This window comes from Loxodonta africana, chromosome 9, assembly GCF_030014295.1.
Source record: "Loxodonta africana isolate mLoxAfr1 chromosome 9, mLoxAfr1.hap2, whole genome shotgun sequence".
Classification (NCBI taxonomy): domain Eukaryota; kingdom Metazoa; phylum Chordata; class Mammalia; order Proboscidea; family Elephantidae; genus Loxodonta; species Loxodonta africana.
The window spans coordinates 60,959,932-60,985,811 of NC_087350.1; the positions used below are offsets into that span (position 1 = coordinate 60,959,932).

Below are 25,880 nucleotides of genomic sequence, written 5' to 3' on the forward strand. Positions count from 1 at the left end.
AGTTGCCGTCGAGTTCATTCTAACTCATGCTGAGCCTATTCATGTTAGAGCATAAGGTTGCTCCATAGGGTTTTAATGGCTGTTTTTTTCTGAAGCAGACCACCAGGCCTTTCTTCTGAGGCACCTCTGGGTGGACTCAAACTTCCAACCTTTCAGTTAGCAGCTGAGTACCTTAACTTTTTGTACCAGCCAGGGACAATGCCTATCACAGCGCCTGAAACATGGCATCCCCTTAAATGTGTTGAATATTTGCTCAATGCTGCCCCATTGAATGAGGTTTTCTGAAGTCTAATCACACATAAGCATCCAGCAAAGTAGCTGACACATAGCAAGTGTTTTATTGTCTAATCACTTGTTACTTCAAGTGTGGCTCCTGGACTAGCACCAGCAGCACCACCTGGAAGCTGATTAGAAATGCAGAATCTCAGGTCCCACCCCAGACCTACAGAATCAGAACCTGTATTTTAAGAAGTTCCATCCCTAGGTGATTTGTATGTACATTCCAGTTTGGTAGGCTGTGTGGTACATCACATGACCTAGAAGATCGTGCGTTGCTTAGCTCAGGGAGATAGAGGAACACATATCAGCAGAATCAATGAAAACTATTTGTTCTATGTTCATTTTAGGCGTTGGAGAGATGGAACAGAGGCTGGAAGAGAGAACAGACATTAATCTTTAAAACCCCAACGTGTTTGGGAAAGTTAAAACTGAGGTCTGAACAACCTTGCAAGTAGTGATTTTAAGTGCAGAGAAGCATCTTATAGAAGAATGGTAAGGTGGTGGGGCCTTGTGGATTTGGACTGGCAAACCTAGAGCAGGAGTCAGGGAGTTTGATCTCCAATCAAGAGGGAGCTTGCTCAGTCATGGAGCTCACAGAATCTATTAATTCTGAACTGCTTCAAGACTTTTAGCACAAAGATAAAGATATATGCGAGGGTGTGTGGGGTGTGTGCATGTGTATGTGTGTGTGTGTGCGCACACGGCGTGTGTGTATGTGTGTGTGTGTATGAGAAGGGGGAGGCAGAGGCAGGGAGGAAGAGAAATTGAGACAGGAAATCTCTCTTAATTATTTTCTGTCAATCATAATATGAAACATAATCCCCTTCCCACCCCTGGATTTTTCCAGGGGACCATGGTGTAACAGCCAGGAAAGTGGGTAAAAAAACGTGGTTCCAATAAATTGGGTTTGATTGGTGCTACTGTGAAGGAATTGCTTATGATCAACATATCTTGGGATAAGGAGGTGGCAGCCTGGAGTCCAGCTGGAGTTGGCCTGACCTGTTTGAAACCCTGGTTCTGCTTCACACTGGGTGTGTGATCTTGGGAAATTGACTTTGCATCTCTGAGCCTCTGTTGCCTCAGCTATAATATGGGGGTGATAAAAGCTACCTTGACACATATTTTCCTAAGGATTCAATGTGCAGAAATGTGGCTGGCACACAGTAGCTACACAATATTAGTTTCCATACAGTCCTCTCCCAGCTAAAGCATAAGGCAGCTACTTTTTTCAACACTAGGCTTTTATGTTGCAACATAATTCATATTCTATGGTTCCAATATGGACTGTAGTGCTGATTTCACTTTGATCTTCCTAAAAACATGCTGGATTTATGGACAAGAAAAAGAACAGGACAAAAAGAATCCATTCACTGAGATAAGGAGAATTGAGAATGTTAAGACATGAAATTTATTTATGCCCAGTGGCACCATGAAAGAAAGGTCTGACAATCTTCCTCCATAAAGATTATAGCCAAGAAAACCCTATGGAGTAGTTCTTCTACTCTGTTATATATGGGGTCACCAAGAGTCAGAATGAGCTTGACGGGAACTAACAACAACAAGAATTGACTTAATTCTGTCTAATAAAACTTGATGGAAACCTGCCCAGTGAAGGTGGTTACTAAGGTTAGGGGGAGATTTATACATTGTATCCACATATCTCTTTGGACTGAAATAAGGGTGTAGTTCCCCACAATAGTGGAAGTGATGCACCTATGGGGACTCCAGGACCTGGGTTAAGCTGCTATCCAAAATGGAGGGAATAAGAAGAAGGAACTCAGAGTCAGGCTGCATCTAGGCTGTTTTTATGGATATTGTTATTCCTATGGTCCTGATATAAAGAGTGAAGTTCAAAAGCTGAAGTGACTCTCCTAAGGACAAATAACTGATAAGGTGACAGAGCTGAATTTCAGAGTAGAACGATGTGATCCTCAGATTTACGCTCTTTCTACAGTATAATTTTAGAAAGAGCATGTATGTATGGAATATCTACCATATGCAAAGCTCTGAGGGGGTTACTAGGATATTCCACAGCAGACTTTCTTTGTCCTGGTGAAATCAAGAGGGGTCAAAATGAAGCTAAGAAATACTTAGTATTTTCTTAGCATTAAGAAGTGTTTCTTGAGAATGAGGTCATCTCCTCTCCCTCAAGCACGTTTCTGATCCAAAATCCTTCTCCTTATCAACATACAGTCATGGGACAGATTCTGCAATGAAGGCTGTTAAGCTATATGTTGGGAATACCAAGACAAGTCAATTCAAATAAAGGGTTCAACTGTGTGTCTTGAGTGGCATGGAGAGAAGCCTTCATTCATTCATTCAACAGATACTGATTATCAACAGACAGATGAGAAACAAAGGCTCAGTTAGTTGTTCGAGGCCACACAGCTAAGAAGAGATGGAGCCAAAACCCTGTCTAATGCTCACAGATGCTAGCTCTGACTGCGTGGACTGGGAGTATGGGAAGGCTGTAGTCAGGAAGACAACTTGGGAGGCAAAGATCCACATCTGGAGTAAAGAGAGTCCTAGAGTCAGGATAGGGGTGAGCTCTGAGAAGAAGAGCTTGCCAGAAGGACCCTTGTTCCTGAATTGCCAGTTTGATTCCTCTTAATTGAGCCCAGGCACCTGTGGACTCTGGCATCGAAGGCTCTCTGGTCTCTCCAATAGTGGTAAGCACTGCCATTAAGCAAAGAAAAGAGATTTTCCAGGGACCCATCTTCAATGAGCTCTTCAATCTTAGTTTGTATATAGTGATAGAGAGCACATGTTTTAGAATCAGAAGATAATTAAAGGCTTGCCTCTTCTTTATACTGGCAGTGTTACTGTGGGCAAGTCACTTCACCTCTTTGCATTTCCATTTCTTCATGTAAGACGGCTATAGGCAGAGCCCTGACACCAATACCTTTTGAGCATTAAGGTCTGATTTCACCAAAGACAAGCATTAGGTCTTGAATAAGTCACTCTGATCTCAGTTTTCTTATCACCATAATGGCAATACTCTGGGATACCAGAAATCTCTGTCCTAGGTACTCCACAGGGTTGGGAGGAATCAAAACAAAATGATGTATTTAAAAGTATAAAATTTCCAACCTCTGGTGGGCTCCAAAATAAGCAACTACAGTAGTGCTGATGATCCTCCGGCTCTCATTAAAGCGTAGGCATTGAGGTAATAGGGGTGTGGGACCCCACAGATATTTCCAGAAATGATGACGGGATTACAGAGTTAATGTTCAGGCTGGCCCTGTTCATTTTACCTCATCACCTCCCCACTCACCACTTTCCACAGAGCTGCAGCACTGGGCCCCAGTCCTATTTCACTGCTTCTCTTAAAAGGTGAAATAGCTTGAGACTGACATCATCCTGAAATACTATAACATGATATGGATTTATAGCCTTCCATATTCCTGGTCCTGTGCCAGTCTCTGAAATTCGTGGAATTATCAGGAGTATTTTTCTCTAAGTTTAAAAGCCTGCTGTTCAATCCTTCTGAAACTCCAATCATGGCCCTTCCAGTTGCTTTTCCAATAGGACAGAATTTGAGAACTGAGAAGGGACCATGGAGGCCATCTAGTCTAACTTGCTTATTTAAACTCTAGGGAAATTGAGACCTCAGAAAAGAAAGAGACTTGGCTGTAAAATCATACTGCTAAGTAAAGTCACAGCTGAGAACAACTATGTATCTTTGTTCCTGGCCCAGCGTGATTCTCACACATCATACTAGATTTGTGGTATTCAATTCTGCATAAATTGTACTCTATCTTCTGCCCTACCTGTCTATCTATCTATTCATCCATCCATAATTTATCCCACGGTTTCTCAACTTCAGCATTTTTGACATTTTAGACTGGATAATCCTTTGTTGTGGGGGCTGTCCTGTGCATTGTAGAATTTCTGGCTTCCACCCACTAGATGCCAGTAGCATGCCCCCATTTGCAACACCCAAAAATGTCTCCAGACATTGCCAAATGTCTCCTAGGGGGTAAAATCCCCCCAGCTGAGAACCACTACAAATATATCTTTATACCTATCCTATTTACTCACACGATCACACACACACACACACACACACACACACGCATACACAATTGGTTTCATTCTTTTAAAAACAACTGGAAAATGAAAAAATAAAATAATCTGGAGGAAAGTAAGTCTAGGGTTTAATTCTGCACAACTTTATCATGTGAAGTTACACAGAATCTGTGATCTCCAAGACATCAGAGATTTTTTACTGGACTCTAAGTGTATCACTGGGAGACCAGGCAGGCCTGGGGCCACCTCTAGCACTGTTATTTGCTGAACTCTAACATTCCTAGGTGATGATGTTCACTAAGTCATAACTATTCATTGTGGGGAATATTGTGAAGGTCCCACCAAGGCGAGAATGGTTAAATAAATTATGGTGCCCTTGCTCAATGGAATATTATGTGACCATTAAGAATTTCATCTTTAGAGAGATGGAAATAATCCAGAGGACTGCTTTTCTGTTGTGATGTTAAGTGAAAAATACTGGATGGAAAGTAATTGTGAAGATTTCTGCAACATTGAAAAATGTCGATAGCATGATGTTAAGTGAAAAAAGAACACAAAATTGCATCTATGCTATGATTTCAGATACGTACAAATAAAAAATACATGTCTACATACAGATGTGTACTGGAAGAGAGCATGGACAAATCAAAATTAAAGAACTATAAGGTTTGGTTACAGAGCCTGGCTCAGAAACCATTTTCATTTCCGACTTTTGGTTATTGGTTTGTATAAACATATATCTTGTTTATAGATATGCATAATTTGAATGTAAGAAGAGTCCCTGGTGTTGTTGGTGGCTGGAACAAGGAGGAACAAAGAGTTCTTACAAGCTCACTTCTCTTGCCTCTTTGGTGTCTTTCAAGACAATCCATGACTGGTCATGCCAGCACCATGTGGTTACCAGGCTGAGAAGATATTTGCATACACTAGGAGGCAGGGGGTATATGAAGAAAGCAATCAATAGACAAACAGCTAGAAACTTGAGTTCCAATTGTGGCTCTGCCACTGATTTTTGTGTGACCTTGAACAAGCCCCATTCCTTCTCTGGGCCTCAGTTTCTCCACTGGTAAAACAGGGTGAATGATAATGTGTTATTTAATTCAGAGCATTGCCTGATGGTCAAAATGAGATACGGAATGTTAAGTAGTTGTATAAATTGAAAAATAATAAATAAATGGGTGGCTCGCCATCACCACTGCTACCACCATCATCATTATCATCATGATTATTGTGATCATCATCATCATTGTGCTCAATTTATTACTGAATCACTCCAATTTCCCCCTGAAGAAGTCTCTAAGACTCACCTAAGTGCATCAGGGCCTCCTTGTCCCATGGCCAAGTTGCTACTCCTGCCAACTCTTCTTCTGAGGAGTTTGCAAAGAAGATATTGAGATGTGTTGATCCATCCAATCTAAGAATGCTCTTCAGTTCATTAACATCCAAGTAGGCTCTGAAATAGAAAAGGAACCTTGTCTGGTATCATTGTCTAAAAAAGCTACCATTCAAAGCACAGGCATTCTCCAAGTAAGTAAGACCTATTAGGTGGCAGGTATAAAACATCGCCACATAATATTACAATGTAAGTGGGATGATCCCATTTTACAGATAAGAAAATTAAGCTCTTATGAGTTTGACTTGCCGAGAATTAAGTTTTGAACCTAGATTTATCTAATATCAGTATCTGTATACGTAAGCAATCTGTTATATTGTCTGAGGACAGGGCCACATAATGAGGGTATAGATCAAGAGCACAGACAATTCAAGAGAAAATATGTATTCTAGTCTTGGCTTCTTCTCCCTCTTCACTTATTCACTATAGACCTTGGACTATTTATCTGGCAAATATAAGAGCTGCACTAGGAGACCTGCTTTGCATCATTGTATTAACCTTGCAAGAAGGCATTATTACTACATTTTCAAGATGAGCAACTTGTGGTCCAATGTTATTAAATAGGTTGCCCAAAGTTGCAGAGCTGATGCTCAAGCTCAGAAACCTATGTTCTTTCCACTGGGGCATCATGCTGCGTCCACTGATGATTCTGCATTCTATAAGCCTCATTTCTTTATCTGTAAAATAGGCTAGAGGGAATATTGTGATTTGGGGTGGCTGCCGTATTAGACCCACATATCTGGAAAGCGAATTAACTCCCTATGCTACAATCAACTCTTTAATACATGGAACAGATGCACTTTGGGGAGAGTGAGAGATGGTCTATGTAAAGAGAATGGCATATCCTAGGTGCTCAATGAATATCAACTCTTCCCTGTGGAGTTAGGACTCTCTAATCAGAACAGGAACAGTAAATGTGAGGGACTGCCTTCTGCTTTGGATCAGTCACAGGTTTATTATTCAATGACTTGTTTTCTAAATAGAGAGAGGTGCTTGCTCTCTTCTTGTGCTTCTTTCAGCCCACATTTTGTGTCTGCCATGATATACTTCAGGGAGCTTTGTGAGCAGCAATTAATCACTCTTCAGTAAGGCAGGAAATGAATCAATGAATAAAAGAGTGAAAACAAATAAATAAGCAAGCAGTCAGCATACTATAATAGATGAAATAAATTCTATGTAAATAATGGTATCTTTTTTTTTTTTTTTTTTTTTAGAGCTCATCCATGTGGCCAGACTTTGCATGGATTAACTTTTTAACCTTCTTAAGGTGGCACAAATGGTTAAGTGCTTGGCTGCTAACCAAAAAGTTAAAGGTTCAAACCCACCCAGCAGCTCCACAGGAGACAGACCTGGAGATCTGCTTTTGTAAAGATTACAGCCGAGAAAACCTGATAAGGCAGTTCTACTCTGTTACATGGCATGGGGTTGCTATGAGTGGGAACTAACTCGACGGCACCCAGCAACAACAACTGTCTTAATAACTTTGTGAAGTTGTTGCTGTTAGCTGTCATCACATCAGCCCCCGACTCACAGGAACCCCATGCATATTGGAATGAACCACTACCTGGTCCTCATTTTCCAGAGAAAGAACAGAGCCTTAAAGAACTTTCAGATCTTGTGTAGCTGGCTGGTGGTATTTTCCTTTCCATAATGTCATCTCTATGGGGGCAGTACTCGTACAGAGCCTGGCCAGTAGCACACATTAATGATGTCTCCCTTCCCTTTCTCTCTAGGAGTAACAGAAGGGCTTCTCTACACGTGTAAGATTGAGATCCGAGCTCTCCAGCATGGCCTGCAAGGCCCTGCTTCCCTGTTAGCCTCATCTCCCTTGGATTCCTCTCTTGCACTTCCCACTGTGTGCTGGCAACATCACTACACCCACCATGCTGGGTCATCTCTCTTGCCTGTACTCATGCTATTCCCTCTTTCAGGGGCTCTGGCTCCCATTTTGTCCATCTGATGAACAAATCCAAACCCATCTGGTATCACTCCTCTGAGAAGACATCCCCGATTCCCACCTCATCTCCGCCTCTCTTATCAACTCTGTACTGGTCCACCTCCTATTGGTGCACATTCTCATACCATTCTAATTAATCATTTTGCTTGTCTGTATCTGCTGCAGCAGTTCTACTCTATCAGGCAGGGTCACTATGAGTTGAAATCAACTCGATGGCACCAAACAACAATATATATAAAGTGCTTAGAATAATGCCTGGCATGTAGAAAATCTTTAATGGACATTTAAAACCAGTTGCCATAAAGTTGATTCTGACCCATGGTGACCCCACATATGTCAAGAGTAGAACTGGGCTCCACAGAGTTTTCAACCGCTGATTTTTCAGAAGTAGACCGTCAGGCCTTTCTTCTGAGGTACCTCTGGGTGGACTTGAACCTTCAACCTTTCAGTTAGCAGCCAAGTATGTTAACCATTTGTACTACCCAGGGACTAATAAATGTTTAGCTATTTATTTTATTCATCCTCATCGTACAGATGAAGGAACAGAGGTTCAGAAATCACAACACTAGTGACAAGGCCAAATGCAAACCTAGATGTATCCAACTCTTTCTGCAACCTCACCCTTATTTCCAAGCTCATCCAGTGGAAAGGGAAACAATGTGTGGGAGGAGAATGAAAACACAGAGGAGCAGAGATTTTCTTAGATCAGCCTTTTCACATTATTTGTTATTTTCTAATTGATTTGTCCATTTCCATCAAGCATTTTCTCAGCAGAAAACACAAATGTCATTAGAGAAGTCACCTCTTTGCCCTATTCCTCTGGGATGAGAGAGTTTCATGAGAGGAAAGGATGGGTGGGTAGGGGTGGGGGAGTCGTTTTAATTGGATGTTTATTCAGTTGTAATTGCAAAAGCCAATCTTGTCAGGGAGTAGAATTCCTCCTAGCCCAAAGCAGAGACGTAGGATGTTGGAGCTGCTCCCTTGCTTGTATGGGTTTTTTTTTTTTTTTTTTTTCCATACTTTAGGAAGCCTCTGATTCCCAAAGGAAATCCAAGGCAGCCAGCCAGTCCCCCAGCCCCATTGCCCTCTCTCCTCCCCATCTCTCTTGGGGGGACCTACTCAGAGAAAACAGCTCTGTGGCTACAAGTTTTTCTTCTGTTTAGCTGAAGTCTTCTCACCAACACAGCACCAAGCTAGGTGTCTCCCAAATGTATCTGGGGGGGAAACTCTGGGGACAGGAGTCCGTGTGGCTATCGTCCTCCCTCCTCCTATCCCTTTAAGTTAATGTTTATTCTCTTCTGTCAATGGCTGGAGCAGAAAGCACAGCAGGTCAAAATTACAAAGTCTCTCCCATAGAGACTAAGGGGATTGACTACGAGAGAAGGAAAAGGACTTTCCCAGGGCCACTAGGGTTTCTATTTTGCAACCATAAGAAGGCTGGTCTGCATCTATATCGTAAATTGGCCAACCCAAAACCCATACCCACTGCTGTCAAGTCGATTCCGACTCATAGCAACCCTATAGGACAGAGTAGAACTGCCCTATAGAGTTTCCAAGGAACGCCTGGCGGATTCGAACTGCCGACCTCTTGGTTAGCAGCTGTAGCACCTAACCACTATGCCACCAGGGTTTCCAAAATTGGTCAAATATATCTTTAAAAATCATAACCCTCCACCAGGAAAATCAGTTCAGTGCCAAAACTCTGTGTTTATTAATTTATGTGCCAGTACCATCCTGACTTGCACAGAAAGACCTGTGTCCAGTCTCAGTTAGTTTACAAGGATACTGGCAGGATTAAAGGAGACAACCCAGCAGAGTCCTGGCATACAGAAACCGTGAGCTTAGAGAGCCCTTCGCTCCCGATCCTGGCCCTCTATTTTCTCCTATAGGGAAAGATGCTGAACTGACCACCTGCCTCTGAGGGGCTCCCCCAGTCTCAGCTCTCAGAGTCTCTTCTCCATCACCCAGCCTTCTTCCTCCTCCTGCCACACCAATCACTCCAGTTCTCATGATTTTGTCTTCCCAAAAACCCTTGGATTTCCCCATCCATCCTGTACCCCAATGATGCCCATTCCCTAAGCATGTCCATCAGTTTCCCTCCTCTACCTTACAATCCCTCTTCCTGGATCTCATCTTTTAAAATCTTACCCTCCCTGCAAAGTTCAGCGTCCACATGATGTACGCCATGTACCCAACCCTAACCACTGTCATCTACAAAATGGAGATGATGATGTTCACCACTCAGGACTGTCGGGGGATTAGAGGTGATGCAGATGGAGTGTTTAGCATGGCGCCTGGCACATAGAAGGCACTCACTAATCAGCATAGAGTATTGTTGTAGCATTATTATTATTAAAATGATAATCATTGGGAAAAACCCATTGCCATCGAGGCGATTCCGACTTATAGTGACCTTATAGAGTAGAACTGCCCCATATGGTTTCCAAGGAGTGCCTGGTGGATTTGAACTGCCGACCTTTTGGTTAGCAGCTGTAGCTCTTAACCACTGTGCCACCAGGGTTTTCCAATGATCATTAGCAACGCCAAAATCGTTATCACCATTTCTAGCTGAAAATGACCTCTCCCTCCTGTGCGCCCTTACTTTTGATTCAAGTACTTATCACTTTGCTTTGTGTTACCTTAACTATGTGAGTATCTGCATTCTCCATCAGGCTATGAGCTTCTAGCAGGTGGGTGGCAAGCCTTTATCATATCTGTGCCCTCTGAAACTTCCCTCCAAGGGAGAGAGCAACCATTGATCGGCAGCTACTGAGCACCTCTCTCTTAAATTGCATAATCTCAAAGCAGGACAGGTTTATAGATGAGGAAGCCCAGGGCTCAGGGAAGTGAAGTGACTTGCCCAAGGTCACATAACAAATAAGGTGCAAAGAAAGGTCTGGCAATGAACTTGATGCACTAGCCTGTGTACAGCAGCACTTTTGTACCAATTAGGAAAATTGCCTCTTCCTTCAGGTGGACATAGCTTCCCACAAGGATGTATAGTTTGGAGAGACAAGCATGGGAGGGACTGCATCCTCTCATCCCCTCATCTGGGTGCCCCGGTGCAGAAACTGCACTACTGGAATTCCTGGGCTCTTCCCACTACACTGCCTCTGCAGCTCAAGGTCCCCATCTGTTCAATGAGCTTGTGAACTAGATCAATGTTTTCTAAGTCATGATCTATGCTAAACCCACAAAATGCAGGTAAGTATTTAAATGAAAAGAGTTTCCAAGTCAAATGGGTTTAGGACATACTGTGTTAAACAAGACTAGATGTATATATATATATATATATATATATATAAAATGCATGTATGAATATATATACACACATATCTACTTTTTATGTACATATATGTATACTTTTTCAATTGCAATAATTTTCAGAGCCTTTAATATGCAAAACAGGAGTAGGGCAGATAGTGTATGAATGTTTCCCTAACATATTTGGCCATAACCTCCCACCCCTTCATGTTTGCCAAAAATCAAATACCAGAATAAGCAACATAGCTTGGGAAATGTTGGGCTAGATTTGATGTTTCCTCCTAATTTAGATTCTCTCCCCGAGCCTCTCCTCTAAAGAGGTATTTCAGTGTCCCTTTTCTTTCTGCAAAACTCAAGCACCTGAAGCCCGCTGTAAACATTGCAGGTTCCCCGGAATATCTGCTTCAGTGGACCCAGCTCCAGAGTGCCAAGGCGCCCCGACTTTACCCCTCTGCCAAAACTGCATTTCAAAGCCATGAGTGCAGTTCTGGAGGGAGATCAAAGCTCTCTCAACTCAACTGTCATTAGAATATTTTCTTTATGCATCTTCCTTGCTGGTGAATACCAACGACGTATTTCCTAAATGCACTGGCCTGAGATGGCACAACTGTAATAATCTGAATGCGAGGACGGTTAAGACATGTTTTATTGAAAGAGAAGCAAAAGGGAACGACATTCAAAATGTAAAACAACAACAACAACAAACCTCTTAAGTGAAATGATGGAAAAAAAGTGTGGCAAGGCTGGAGTTTTTCCAGCTCTAGAATCTCAATACACTGGCTGTTCCATTTTAAAGGTGGTCAGGGGTATGTTACACAGGGAGTCCAGGTCAAGAATTACCAGCCTCAGTTTCTAGACCTACTCAAAGCAGGTCACCTTTGAAATGACTTCCCCAAGGCAGAGGTGATAGTTTTGGAGAGCTTTGAGAACTGCCAAGCCAAAATCCTGGTCCCTGGGCTCCTGATGGACTCATATTGGGCACCAGGATGGTGCTAACCATATGTTGATGCTATCAATTTGAGGTAGGGCTTATATGAACTGAACCCTGGGTGAGAGCAGGTCATTTCAGGGCTAGAGGCTGGTGATAGTTCTGTCAGGCTAAGGGAAAAGGCAGCATAGTGTTATAGAAAAAAACAACATCTTAAGAGAGAGATAGACCAGGGCTCAAGAACTCCCTCTTCCACCAAGTGGACCTGTAACCTTGGGCAAGTGACTCAGTGTCTTTGAGGCTCAATTTCCTCATCTGTAAAATGGAGATAACATTCAGCCTGAAAAGTGGGATATAAAGTTTTCAAAGTAAGAGTGCCCAGGATATGAAAACGCTCCGAAATATATAATTCTCTTTTTAGCTTGCTCATGGAGTCAGAGGACACTGGCTTTTGCTCTTAGTATCTCTTGTGTTTCCATTCCAATAGTGAATCCCCGGTTCCTGTCACTGGACCAATGCATTTACCTTCCTCACTGAGGCTGTCCTGTTTCTCCAACCCATAGACCAAGCCCTGTAACATTGCCCATTTCCAAATTCTGATTGCAGCCGGTCATTCCCAAGGAGGCTCTCAAATCCCTGAGCTACTACTACTCCATTCTCAGAACACACTAGATCATTTGAAAATAATTATCAAATATAAAGATCAAAGTCACTCCAGGCAAGTCATTAAAGTGAGATAAACCTCAGAATGTTTATTGCATCCATACCCTTCTTCCAAATAACAAGCTTTCCAAGCTGTGACCAGTTCTAAAACCTGGATTTTGTACTTCATTCCAAAGGCCCTAACGATCTGGACTTCATTCTCCTGCCTAGTTTCGTCAGAAATGCTTAAATCTGCCTCTCTTGTCTGTAAAATGAGGCACAGAAAAGGAAAAAAAAAAAATTCCTGGAGAGCTTACTAAATTCCTGGAATCATAAATGATTGGTTTCTAAAATAACAGCTTTTGTATGAAAGCTTAACATACAAACTAAGAAAAATGCAACAGCACCAATTAGGGATCAATTGAAAAATTGGTCTTTCTTTCATTCACTTATTGAATAAGTCATTCTTTGATTATCTCCTCTCTTCTCTACTATTCTCCCTGCCTGCCTTCCTTTTATTCTTCTTTCCAAACTTGCTCTCTGCAAATCATTCATTCATTTTTTTTTCTTCTTTCATTCATCAACATTTATTGAGATTCTATCACATACCATGCTCTAAGTTAGGAACTGGGCAAAACATTATGAAAGAGAAATAATTTTCATTACCAAGCAGTTACCGCTTTCATAAAAGAAGGAAGGCAAGTAGTCAGGTTATCATAATATAATGTGATAATAATAATATTACCATTGGGGGAAGTTTACTACACACTGACTGTTGAAGTACATTTTTAAAAATATTACCTCTTTTAATATTTACAAAATCCATGAATATCCCCAATTTACAGATGAAACAAGCAAGGCTCAGTGAGGTGACACCACTTTTCCAAGGATCCCCAGCTCATAGGTGTCAGAGGTGAGATAAAGGCCTTAGGCTATTGGATAGTAAGGATCATACTCTTAGCCATTGGTCTCTTATCTTCTCTTATGATATATGTTATGAGAGAAGGGGTGCTGACACAAAGTCGAAGGTGGTTAAAACATCACTGAGGTTATTACGGGAAGAATAAACGTCAGCTGGGTATTGGATCAAGTGTAGGAGAGAGGGAAATGGTAGAGGCTCCATCAAGCCCCAAAGCCTAAAAAAATATGAGAGGAGTGTGAAACTGCAAGTCCTCTGGTACAGCTGCAGAGTTGGGAATGTGAGGAACTTCACAAGATGCAGCTAGAGCAGGCATCAGTGGCCTTATTAGGAAGGGTATTTTATACCAGGTTATGGAGAATAGACATAGACAGGGTCTTGACAGCTCTAAGCAGACCCCATCAGATTTTGCAGAGGAGAAGAAAATTATATAACATATTTTCTAAAAAACCTTCTAGGGGAATTTGGAAGATGGACTATAGGAAAGATAAAGGTGGAGAGGAAGGTATTTGCAGTGGCTTGCAGAAAAGGGGCAAACATAAGAATATCTAGGTAGAAGTACTCAGGTGTGGAGAACAATTTGATGCTGAGTGGAGGTGTAAGCGAGAGGAGCTGAAATGATGGGTCCAGTTTCTGACTTGGGTTATTGTAGTATTTTCTCTATATCTCAGATGCTACACATCAAAGTCCTCTTTATTGCTTCCCTAAACCCCAGGCCCAGCAAGAGATTTGTCTCCCTGGGCTGTGTTCTCCGCTGAATTGCCTAGAAGGTCAACCTCCAGGAAAGGCACTGGCCTAATGCTCTCTGAGGGACAGGAGGTGATCCTGGCCTTCTGCACAATGATAGGACCAGGAGATGGATGGGACTGAGCCTCCTGGGGATTTGGATCAGAGGAGAGGAAGACACTGTTTTAGAGAAAGAGGGTGGGCCATTAGAGAGGTTGTCAAACCTTCGAATCATTTTTTTTAATCAAGGTGGGAGTGCCAATATTTAATTTTCATGAATAAATAAGTCATTCAAAGCATAAAAAAACCAACACCATTTATGATGTCCCTCATATCATAAAATAAAGGGTACAGGAGTAAAGGAAAGAATAAAACAATTTCAGAATAATGGATGCTACTTTAAGATTAATACATTTTACTATAGCAATTACCCATTTCTATGCTTCTATTTTTCTCATTTGCCTTAGGGAACATGGCTTTCAGAGATTGTCGGGCAGCAGGCAAAGTGTTAGGACACCTGGTTCCTGGCAAGTGAGCTACACTCACTTGGTTAACATAACTCATCTTCCAGGACTCAGCCTAGAAGCAACTCTGACCCCATATGTCTCAGTCGAGTACCCATTCTCTGCATTCCCTTAGCACTCCAAAATTCTCCATACTTAAAGTGTTGACAAACAAAGATGTCATCCTGAAGACTAAGGTGTGCCTGACCTAAGCCATGGTGTTTTCAATCGCCTCATACACATGTAAAAGCTGGACAATGAATAAGGAAGACCAAAGAAGAATTGACCCTTTGAATAGTGGTACTGGAGAAGAATATTGAATATACCATGGACTGCCAGAAGAACGAACAATCTGTCCTGAAAGAAGTACAACCAGAATGCTCCTTACAAGGAGAGATAGTGAGACTGTATCTCACATACTTTGGACATGTTATCAGGAGGGATCAGTCCCTGGAGAAGGACATCATGCTTGGTAAAGTAAAGGGTCAGTGAAAAAAGAGGAATACCCTCAACGAGATGGACTGACACAGTGGCTACAACAATGAGCTCAAGCATAACAATGACAGTAAGAATGGTACAGGACCGAGCAGTGTTTCGTTCTGTTGTACATAGGGGTGCTGTGAGTAGGAGTTGACTCGATGGCACCTAACAACAGTAACAGCACTTATCCAACTAGCTACTTATCTTTCTGCATGAAATTCCATGAGGGCAGAATCATGCCCATCTTCTGCACCATTCCTTGTGGTACCTCCAGCACCTAGCACTTTGCTTGGTGCATAATAGGTACACACACACACACATACACACCAACAGTTGGATAAAGAGTCACTTCTATAAGACCTTTCCTTGGTTTGGTAGCCCCGGGTGCTCAGAGTTTACTTATTCTCAGGACAGCCATTAAGTTATGTGGGAAAAAAAAAAAAAAAAGTGGAATCTCCTGCTAAATAGAAATGTGCAATAACTGAAGTGTGATGGTATACTCAAAAGTACCAGAGCAGTGATGTGACTATCTTATGCCAAACTGTTGCTTTCACAACTAAACCATGCAGCTCCAAGGCCTCTCTTCCCACCACCTAACTTCCTTCTTGGAATATCAAAACCACAACTGATAAATAATACAACTCACCACATTGAGCAGAATACGCACAGTTCAAGGACAGCCCCGTGGCTTGTCTTATACTCGAGGCACAATTAAATAAAGACAAATTACATCTATTTCATAAGTTGTAGCAGCCACAATGTTCTAGGTAGAAGCAGCATGTCACCATCCTGTGTAGTTCAGCCCTGGATTTTAGCCATGAAAATCATATAGCCAATGTGAAGACTAACTGAACAATATTAAGGTTGGGAAGAATAAATCACGAATTGCAACACCATGTGTCAATATGGCAATGTCTGGACCCTGCCCTCATACAATCACTGAACCTTAGGCAAGTAACAGATCTATCCAAAGTTAAAAATGTATAGTTGCTACAGTATATATAGATGTCTCCGGATGACCTTGAACAAGTCTAGTAACTTCTCCAAGGTTTGGTGTCTTCTGGGGTTAAAAAAGAGACAGCTCTAAAAGGGTCATGTGACAATCAAAGAGTTCACATATGGAGAAATAGTGCTGAAAACCATGACATGGTTTTTCAGGCTGTTGAAAGCAGAATTAACTACAAATTGATTTTTGGAAAGAGGATGCCACATTCAGGGCCTTGGGGGAAATAAAATAGCAGACATGCAGACCGCCCAAGTACAGGGGTACCATCACTGGGCCACTGTCGGGACTTGTGTAATGTAAGATTTTTTCAACTTGTTTTAGAGTATAATCCTTTCTTCATTGCTACCCCAAACCCATCATACCCAATTAAGTAAAGGGGCTAGTAAATTCCTCGAGGGCAAGGGCTACTGTCTCTTACTTCTCTGGTTGTCCCCTGTGTCAGGGCATGTCTTTATTTGCAATTTTTAAATACTAAGTCCTCCATCTGTATTCTAGCTCTAAACCTGTAAGCTTGAAAGCAGAATTAAAAGATCTGGTTTGAGAATGACTGAGAAGGAACAAACCTTAGAATTGTTCCATTTGACAGATGAAGAATTTGAGGCAAGATAAAGGAAGTGACTTAGTTCACATCAATCAAGAAGTTACTGGCAGAATCTAGTCACTTCCTCCCTCACCATTTGCCAAGCCACAGGCATCCTCCTAAGAAAGGGCTCTCCCTCCTGTCTCTCTCCCATCCTCCATAAGGCTCTGAAACACTCCATGCTTCTGTGGAGTTGTAGTCACCACTGCCTTCTGTGGCCATAAAAATAGTTCAGTAGTGAGAAGTCAAGCCCAAGGCTAAGTAAGAGCTGCATCTGACTATCTGAACTCACAAAGGGCTGGAATCACAAAGCATCAGCAGCCTGAAATGGAGACAGTGCCCTTGCCTCCACCCTACATCATCAGACCACCAAAACAACCTAGAAATTGGCAAAGAGAATGAAGGAGAATCAGAGGAGGAAGGAGAAAGACAGGAAATATTCCTCCAAAAAATGGAGCTTGTTAGACTTACGCAAACAAAGCTGTGAGTAAAGTGCACTGTTATTCACACACTAGTTTTGTGTTTCCAGAAAGTGAAAGAGGAAGTGTGGAGGTTCCCTCTCAGGAGATGGAAAACTACCTAGCTGTGAGTTTGAGGGTACAAGCTGAGTTGTAATCAATTTACAGAAATGTGCTTCACTAAAACAAAATGTACTGTTGTCAGTCCATTCAACCCTCACTGCCACCCCCACCTGCTTTGTTTCCTAACCTGGAAGGGTGTCTGACTGAGTGCTAAGGCTGTCATGAGTGGTCAGTGTCACCAGTGGATGGAGAGAGAAAAATGAGAGTGCTGAATAGGCCAAACCCAGTGGTGGAAAAACCCAGCTGCCTCCCGTTGGGGCCCTCAACAGGGCACTGAGCTCTCGAAAATACGTGTCTAGAAAAGGGGTGAGGGAGCCAGCCCCTCAGATCCTGGCATGCTGGGGAGTCTTTCTATGGTGTCCTAGCAATGGGGTTCCGACTTCCATCTGTAAATGCTGAGGAGGCAGGGCAGTGCTATGGCAAGAGTCCAAAGCTAGGAGCCACCTTGCTTTGCCTCTTATACTGCTCAGCATGGTCTTGTCTACATTATGGTCACCCTCTAGTTTTTGGTTTCCTTCTCTATGACATACGTGACCTACTCAGGAAGCCCCAACTCGGGGTCCCAGACACGTCTTTGGTTTTTATTAGAAAGGCATAAACCTAGCACGGCATGCTACTTTTTTCCAGGGAAAAATGAATAAATTAGCACTTCATAAGCGCAGCACGTTTGGAATAAAACAAATCTGTTTAAAAATGGAACCTGCGGGAGCCAACATAACAAAAGGGCCCTTGGTAGTGGAGAGTGATTAGGTAATCTCTAACTTCCAGCCCAGCCCTAATGTTTTAGTGAGGTGGCTCAAAATTGAGACATTATCGCCTTTTTTTGGAAACCCTGGTGGTGTAGTGATTAAGTGCTATGGCTGCGAACCAAAGGGTATGCAGTTCGAATCTGCCAGGCGCTCCTTGGAAACTCCATGGGGTGGTTCTTCTCTGTCCTATAGGGTCGCTATGAGTCGGAATCGACTCAACGGCACTGGGTTGGGTTTAGGAATTGGGGGGCGGAGGGGAACCCTGGTGGCGTAGTGGTTAAGAGCTACCATGGCTGCTAACCAAAAGGTCTGCAGTTTGAATTCACCTGGCACTCCTCGGAAACTCTATGGGGGCAGTTCTACTCTGTCCTACAGGGTTGCGATGAGTCGGAATCAACTCAATGGCAACCTGTTAGGAATCGGGGGATGTGCATGGAAGAGGTCAGAAGATTTCCCAAAGATGGGGAATCCCCAAACGGTAACAACAACTGTTATTTGGAGTGCCAAGCACTGTTCTAAAGGGTTGACCATGGATTGTTTCACTGAATGCTCTAAACCACCCAATGCAGTAGGCTGTGTTACTTTCTTCTCCCATTTTACAGAGGAGGCAAGTGAGCCTTTGACAAAGGAAGAGACTAGTGGAAGATCACAGAACTGGTAAGTGACTTGATTCAAATAAACTCTAAAAGTCTCCAAAACTTGTACTCTTATTTATTTACTAGACTGCACTGACCCTCCATTTTTTCTTACGGATCATCGTTTTGAGGTCCTCATTAATCTCATCTTTAAGGGCCACAAGCAGCTCTCCCCTTGCTCTCCACTCATTCCTATATTCTGCTCTCAAAAACCAAAATCACACGTGCGCAAGGGTCACCCATGGAACCTGTGAGTAAAGGTGGACAACTTTGTTCAGAAGAAAAGCATGAAGGAAACACAGAATGAATCCAGAGAAAACGGAAGCATGTGTACAAGTGTGCCTGAGTACGTGTGTTTGTATATCTATGCTCAATTGCACATGAATAGAACAGTGGGGTGGAGATGGTCAAAAAATCTAGAGACTTCAACCAAACTGACACGTCACCAATGATGACCAGTTCCACCACTGCCTGAGATTGTTCTGTGTGAAATGTGTTCTCTAACACAGTTAGACATTTGGGTCATTTTCAAAATAAACTAGCATGCAAACTCAATGAGCTTGATATAAGTTATGTGGTCTTTATTTAAAAAAACCAACTCTGTGGCTAGTCCTGAAAAAAAAGTTAATATTTTAAGAATGAAAGCAATCTGGGTAAATGCCCTCAGTTTGTATACTGCAGTTTCATCCAGGGCTGTTTTATGGGCCTGAAGGAAGGCATTCTCCACAAAACAATGCTGACTGGGAGGAGAGGGTGTCCATATGTACTAATGAGAGGGGAGCAAACTCTTCCCCAGCACCTACTGTGCGCCAGGCACTATACTAGGTGTTTCACACAGCCAACTCCACTGACGTTTCATGACATGTCACAGGATAGCTGTTATCACCTAATTTTTACAGATGAGAAACCAGCGACTCTTAGTGAGTATTGTGCCAAGGTCAGACAGCTCATGACTAGTGGAGCCAAGATTGAAACCCTGGTCAGTCTCCAACATGCATAATTTTTCCACTACACCAGACCTGCCTCCTGTTATTGCTTTAATGAATATTAGTCACGTTAAATAAACCCTGATATTCTGATTATAAAATTCCAAGTAATTTCTTTTACATGATTACTGGAAAAGAATGAACAGTTACTGAAAAAAATAACAATATTTCCTTTCATCTGAATGCTGGTTAACTCTTCCCAGAACTCTTTCTGAGATATTATTTTATGTGATCCTCACAGCAATCGTGTGATCTAGGCAGTCAGGTAATACTGTTGTTCCCTTTCCATAGATGTGGAAATAGAGGCTCAGAGAGCTTAAGAGGCTTGCCCAAGACTAAACAGCTAAGAAGCTGCAGAGCCAGGGCTAGAATCTCATTTCCCTGACTTTTGTTTTTTAATTATTGTAAATATATATGTAACAAGTCATCTGCCTTTTTAACATTCTTCGCATGTACCATTCAATGACATTAATCCACTACCAGTATCCATTTCCAAATTTTCCCATCACCCTTAACAGAAGCTCAGTGTCCCCTAAGTAGTGAGTCCCACTTTCCCCTCCCTTCCACTCATCCTCTCACTTCTTTCATTTTATATCTATTCGACTCTTTAAGCCCTACAACCTAATGAGCAAATCATGGCCTCTACCTGCATGGGGGGACACTCGTAGTTCAGTAGTTGAATATTTGACTCGTCTTCCACGCAGGAGACTTGGGTTCAATTCCTAGCCAATACACCTCACGCGCAGTCACAGCCCATCCAACAGTAGAGGCTTGTGCATTGCTATTACGCTGAACAGGTTTCAGCAGAGCTTTCAGGCTCAGATGAACTAGGAAAAAAGGTCTGGTGATCTACTTCTGAAAGTCAGCCAATGAAAACCCTATGGATCACAAAGGTCCAATCTGTAACCAATCATGGGGATGGCACAGGACTGGGTAGTATTTTATTCCATTGTACATGGGGTCACCATGTGTTGAGGACTGACAACAGCAGCTAGCAACCACAACATTCATGAAGCCCGAACCAACTCACTTCTTTCTCGCACCCTCCCAACACGTTTCCACCTCAATCCCTTTACTCCCATCACACCGTCTGTCTAGCCTGCCCACCAAACTCTTTTCTATCATTACAAAGCCTGTTAATGCTGGATGACTGTTTATATATCTTCTCCACCAGAAAATCTTTCCCAGCTTCTCCAAACCATAGTGATCCTGCCTTATCTCAGAGCTCATGTGAACCTTACATAGTCTGTATGATTTATTTGGAAATTAACCATTTGCCTTCTTGCCATCTCTTGAATGACTGTGATAATATGTCAATAAACTACAGAATACAAAGCACCTTGAAGGCAGAGATTATATCTTGGAGCCCTACAAATATTTATCACAATACTTTGGATACTAAGACATCTTAGTGAAATATAGATGATGAGTAAGAATATGACCATACTAACTATAACCTTTCCAAGTTCCAAATTTCCAGCTTCTGAGATATCAAGGTAATGTAGGATGACTGGAATGGCTGAGGGCTGAAAACTGAGACCCTTGGTTGGTCTTAGCTCATCCCCGCTCTCACTGTATGGCCTGGGTCAGTGCCTGCCCCTCTCTGGGAACTCAGTTTCCTCATCTATAGCAAGAGGTGGCCTGGACCACTTGACCACTCATTTCTCCTCAGACATGCCCTGATTACATGCATCTTTTTCAGATTTGGAGGGAACTGGGTGATTAGGGAGTGCATGTGCCATGAGATCATCCCCAAAAGAATTGGAAAATCCCAATGAATGAAGATAAACCATTTAACGGCCCTTGACATGGGGTTACAGGAAGAGACTGAGAAGGGCTACAGCTGCCAGCAGAGGGGTCAAGGAGGCAGCTTCACTTATTGTAGTCATTTCCAAAGACTTCCAGCAATGTCAGCTTGGGTCCAAAAATAATAGCCTGGCCTCAGAGGAATTACCATTTCATTAAAAAATAAAAATATAAGAAAATGTCTCCCTATGTTGGGGAAGTATCTTTATTTATTTATTTTTTCTTCCCCATCCATTCTATTCAATATGAATAGATATTCATGGGCAAAGGTGAAGTTCACCTAACAGTGCCAGAACTCAGTTGGGAAAGGGGTTCAAATAGGAACGCAGTGGGTTTGCTACAATATCCTCTCACAGCAGGGGGTGCTTACAATTCAGAGGGTCAATGTTACCCAGATTTCCTGATACTGGGGGCTTCTAGGAAACCCTGGTGGTGTAGTGGTTAACAGCTATGGCTGCTAACCAAAAGGCTGGCAGTTTGAATCCAGTAGGCACTCCTTGGAAACCCTGTGAGGCAGTTCTACTCTGTCCTATAGAGTTGCTATGAGTCAGAATCGACTTGATGGCAACGGGTTTGTTCTTTTTTTTTTTTGGTTTGGGGGCTTCTACTAACATCCAGGTTTTCCCTTTTACTTATAAACAGGCATTCAGAGTGCATTCTAACTTGTGTGTAGACATCACTAATGGCTGCAGATAAAGTTCTGGCTACCTGGCTCATACCCATCTCTGTAAAGAATGATCAAAGTTCACTGGAATGTCTTTTTCTAACTGGCCAGTCCAATAGAAAAAAATTTACTGCCCACACAGACTGCTCCTCCTGGCTGATGCTGTGCATACTTCTTTATCACCAGCTATTGCAATGGCGTGTTGACTTGTATGTCTTACTCACTAGATGGTGAGCTTCGAAAGGGCACAGAGGAAGTGTTCAACAAATATTTATCAAGAGAAGAAAGAAAGAAAAGGAGGGGAGGAGAGAGAGAGGAAGGAAAGGAGGCAAGGAAGAACTGAAAAAGAAAGGATTTAGCCTGATATTAGAGTCTTCCATGAGATAAACTGAGCCCTTTCCTGCTTATCACCTGAATCCCAGTCATGGGGCATGACTCCTGAGTCCCTGTGCCTGCTCTGCCCTCACCCACCCACTGCCCTTGCTTATGCTGTGCACTCTGCATGAGATGTCTTTCTCTATATTCTGGACACGTTCTGATTGCCCCTCTAGATCCACTCCCTATCCCTCTCTACCCTGCTCTGTGCTGGCGGAGGCTAGCCTCTATGGGTGGCATCAACAGGTTCTTTGGCTTCTGACTTCCAATTTGGTCTACCCGATGGGAAGCACTGGCAGGATATTGGAAGGCAGAAGTGAGTGCTAACATGGGATTTACTCTCCTGGCTGGCCAGCTGGCTGCCTCCCTTTACTGAGAGCCACAGCTCCTGCCAGCAAGCCCTCTCTACACAGCCACTCTCTTTGGATTCCATAACCACTCTCTCCTCTTTCCCCTACAGGTCCAGGATGGAAATGGCTCTGCACTGTTGCTGGCTCTGGAATATAGCACCACCTTGTTGGTTGTCTTGAATCCTGCTGCACCATTGTAAATAGCGCCCCCCCCCAAACTCTCCTCAATTATTCTGTTTGAATGTGCCATCTGTTTCCTGCCAGACCCCTAACTGATACAGTCTGTCTCTCTACCTCCCAAAGTGCCTAACTCAATCTTACCTCCTCCAGGAGACGTGCCCTGTTTTCCACTGTGTGCCTCAAAAACCACAGACCAAAGTTTCTTATGTTTGTATGTGACTCTCCCACTAAAGTGGAAGCCCCTCAATGGCAGATTGTGCCCAATCCATTGCAGCACTCCCAGTGCGTAACAGAAAGGCTAGCAGAATGTAGCTGTCCAATAAATGCTTATTGAAGAAAATATAAACAGTAGCCACATGATTACTTAAAATGACCTGGGATAAGATAAGCAAAAAGTTGAGCTGTGCAGTGCTCACCCCCAAGGCCATCAAGGCCACCTTCTCCATCAGTGCTGCAGTCTCTGCTATAGCCTCACTGTGCATGGTCATTAGTGCTGGCTTGTGTGCCTCAGTGGACAGGGAGTTCACTCACCCCCAGGGAAGCTCTCCCCTGGAAGGACAATTCTGACTGGACACTAGAGCATGTTACTCAGCTCAAAGCTGCCTTCTGTAATTGCAACACTCTGGCCCCTGCCAGGGTTTGGAAACCATATAGAATCCTATTTCCTCAGGACAGGCCTTCAGAGACTTGAAAACAATGTCTGTGGCCCTGGGAAAATGTTCTTGTCCAGGCCAAACAACTTCAAATGGTTTTACAAGACACAGCTTCCAGCCCCCTCACTGTCCCTTTTCCCTCCTTTTTATGCATCCTAAGTTGGCCACATCCTTATTATTTCCTCTTAATCAGGAAAACCTACTTCCAATGTAACACTAACATTACTGAAGTGGTTCATGGGAACCCAAGGCTATTAGCCAATTCTCTTCCAAACTCAGTCACTCAATACTTCACAATCCTAAACCCCTGAGGATAGTTGTGAAGAAGGCAGTGAGGGCAGATGCAAGGTGGCAGGTGTCAGTGGCTGACAGGAACATCAGGGTAGTAAGGGGAAGCTGGGTCATGCAGAAAATGGGCCAGAAACCTCTCTCTCCACTTGACCACTAACGGACTGTATGAGCTGTGGCCTCAATTTTCCTCTCTGAGGGACAATGGGGTTAGACATCATGGTCTCTGAGAATGCTTCCAGGTCTGACAATTTACGCCATTTTGATGTCTTCTGCAAGCCCTCTGCTGAGATTGGGTATTTTCCTATAGAAAGAGTGCACTCCTGAGAGCACAGACTAAGAGGTCCAAGGACTATTAGATAAAGAATAGCATTTAAATGTGTTAAAAAAAAAACACTACTTCTCTGATGTCAGTGTGCTCAGCTACTTTACTCGTGGGCCTTCTTTTATTCAAGGGAGCTGCTCTATAAACCGTGGGAATTATGAATTTCATTCAGTGCTACTCAAAGCAGGCAGTCTATGAACTGATTCTTAGTAGTCCATGACAAGATAAGTACAGAAATTGATAGCAGAAACTTGGGGCAGCCTGACACTGCTGTATCACCCTTGAGGCACTTCATTCTTCTAGTATTTCGTTTTCATTATATATTACAAAGATATTGATTTCCAATGTGTAAGAAAAAAAAAGTAAAATAAAACTGGTCTTTCATCATAGATAGCTTGAGAAGCAGTAATTTAAATGTTGTGTTTACCGATTAAAAATGTAAAAGGGGGGAGGAAGGGAGGACAGAAGGAAGGAAGAAAGGAAAAAAGAAATTAAAGAAATAAGGAGAGAGAGAGAGGAAGGGTGAAGGAGGAAAGGGAGGGAAGAGGAAGGAAGGAATGAAAGAAAGAAAAAAGAGCCTTAGGTGAGAATTAAGTTCAGCTGTTCGTTAAAAATCAGCTAGATAATGTCAGTCTAATTTTCATGCTTCTGTTATAGGGGCCTTCCTTTCTTCCTTCCCCTCCCCTATTCTCCTGTCCCTTTCCTATCCCTTCCCCTCCTCCCTTCTCTCCCTCCTTTCCTCCCTCTCTCTTTCTCTCTTATATTTGTTTAAAGTCACAAAGAGAATACTTCTCCGCAAACTTCTACAGGTTTTTCTCTGTGCAAAGCAGAGCTGATTTGGCTAGAACCCAGTAACCCCACCCCATCAGGAGACTGCCCATTGTCTGACAGGCTCATCCAGGCACACAGCTTTCCCAGCCAGCAAACAAACAGGCCCTGGCGTGAGTGGTCACAGCACTGGCACACAGCAGCTCATAGAAATTCTGGGCCATTGGAGCCTGCTGGCATTGTCTGCTGCTAGTGAGGGATCTGGGACCTGTGGCCCTGTGGCCCCTCCACACCAGCACAGTGCTCGGAAAGGCCAGCTTCCCTGGGTCCTGACATCTTCATACTCAGCAGTTGTCTCTCAAGGCTTTTAGTAAAGTGGCCTTGCCTGTCACTATGGTATTTAATTCTGCCTCTTATTATCCCTTGGGCTTAAAAATATCCCCCTTCAGTGGGAGTTTTAGCTTCAGTAGACCTAAGCATTCTATTTATTAGCTGGGTGAACTTGGGTAAGTCCCTTCACCTTTCCTTCAGTAAAATAGGGTAAGGGTATCCACCATCCTGGCACTTGGCAGGTACTGAATAAATATTTATTGCATGAATGAATGAACGAATGAATGAATAAATGGATGAAGATTCCCAGCTATGCACAGCCTTGACCCTTTCCCCACCCTTATTCTGCTCAGGCACGCAGGTCCCTTCTGGAAGTCTAGTTCAGTGGAGCACCCACTGCACTGATCGGGGAGACTTACATTTGTTATTTAGACTAATGACTTCCTTGACTGGTGATCTTGGCCAAGTCATTTCACTCTCTAAG

The 25,880-nt window shown here is 42.9% G+C and overlaps 1 protein-coding gene across 1 annotated transcript in view; it reads right to left on the reverse strand.

Annotated features, from left to right (window-relative positions):
- Positions 1 to 25,880, reverse strand: part of PAPPA (pappalysin 1) — a 279,318-nt gene that overhangs the window by 214,249 nt on the left and 39,189 nt on the right. Inside the window, exon 3 of the mRNA XM_064291557.1 lies at positions 5,616 to 5,761. Within this exon, the coding sequence (XP_064147627.1) occupies positions 5,616 to 5,761 (146 nt within the window). The remainder of the gene's footprint in view (positions 1 to 5,615; positions 5,762 to 25,880) is intronic.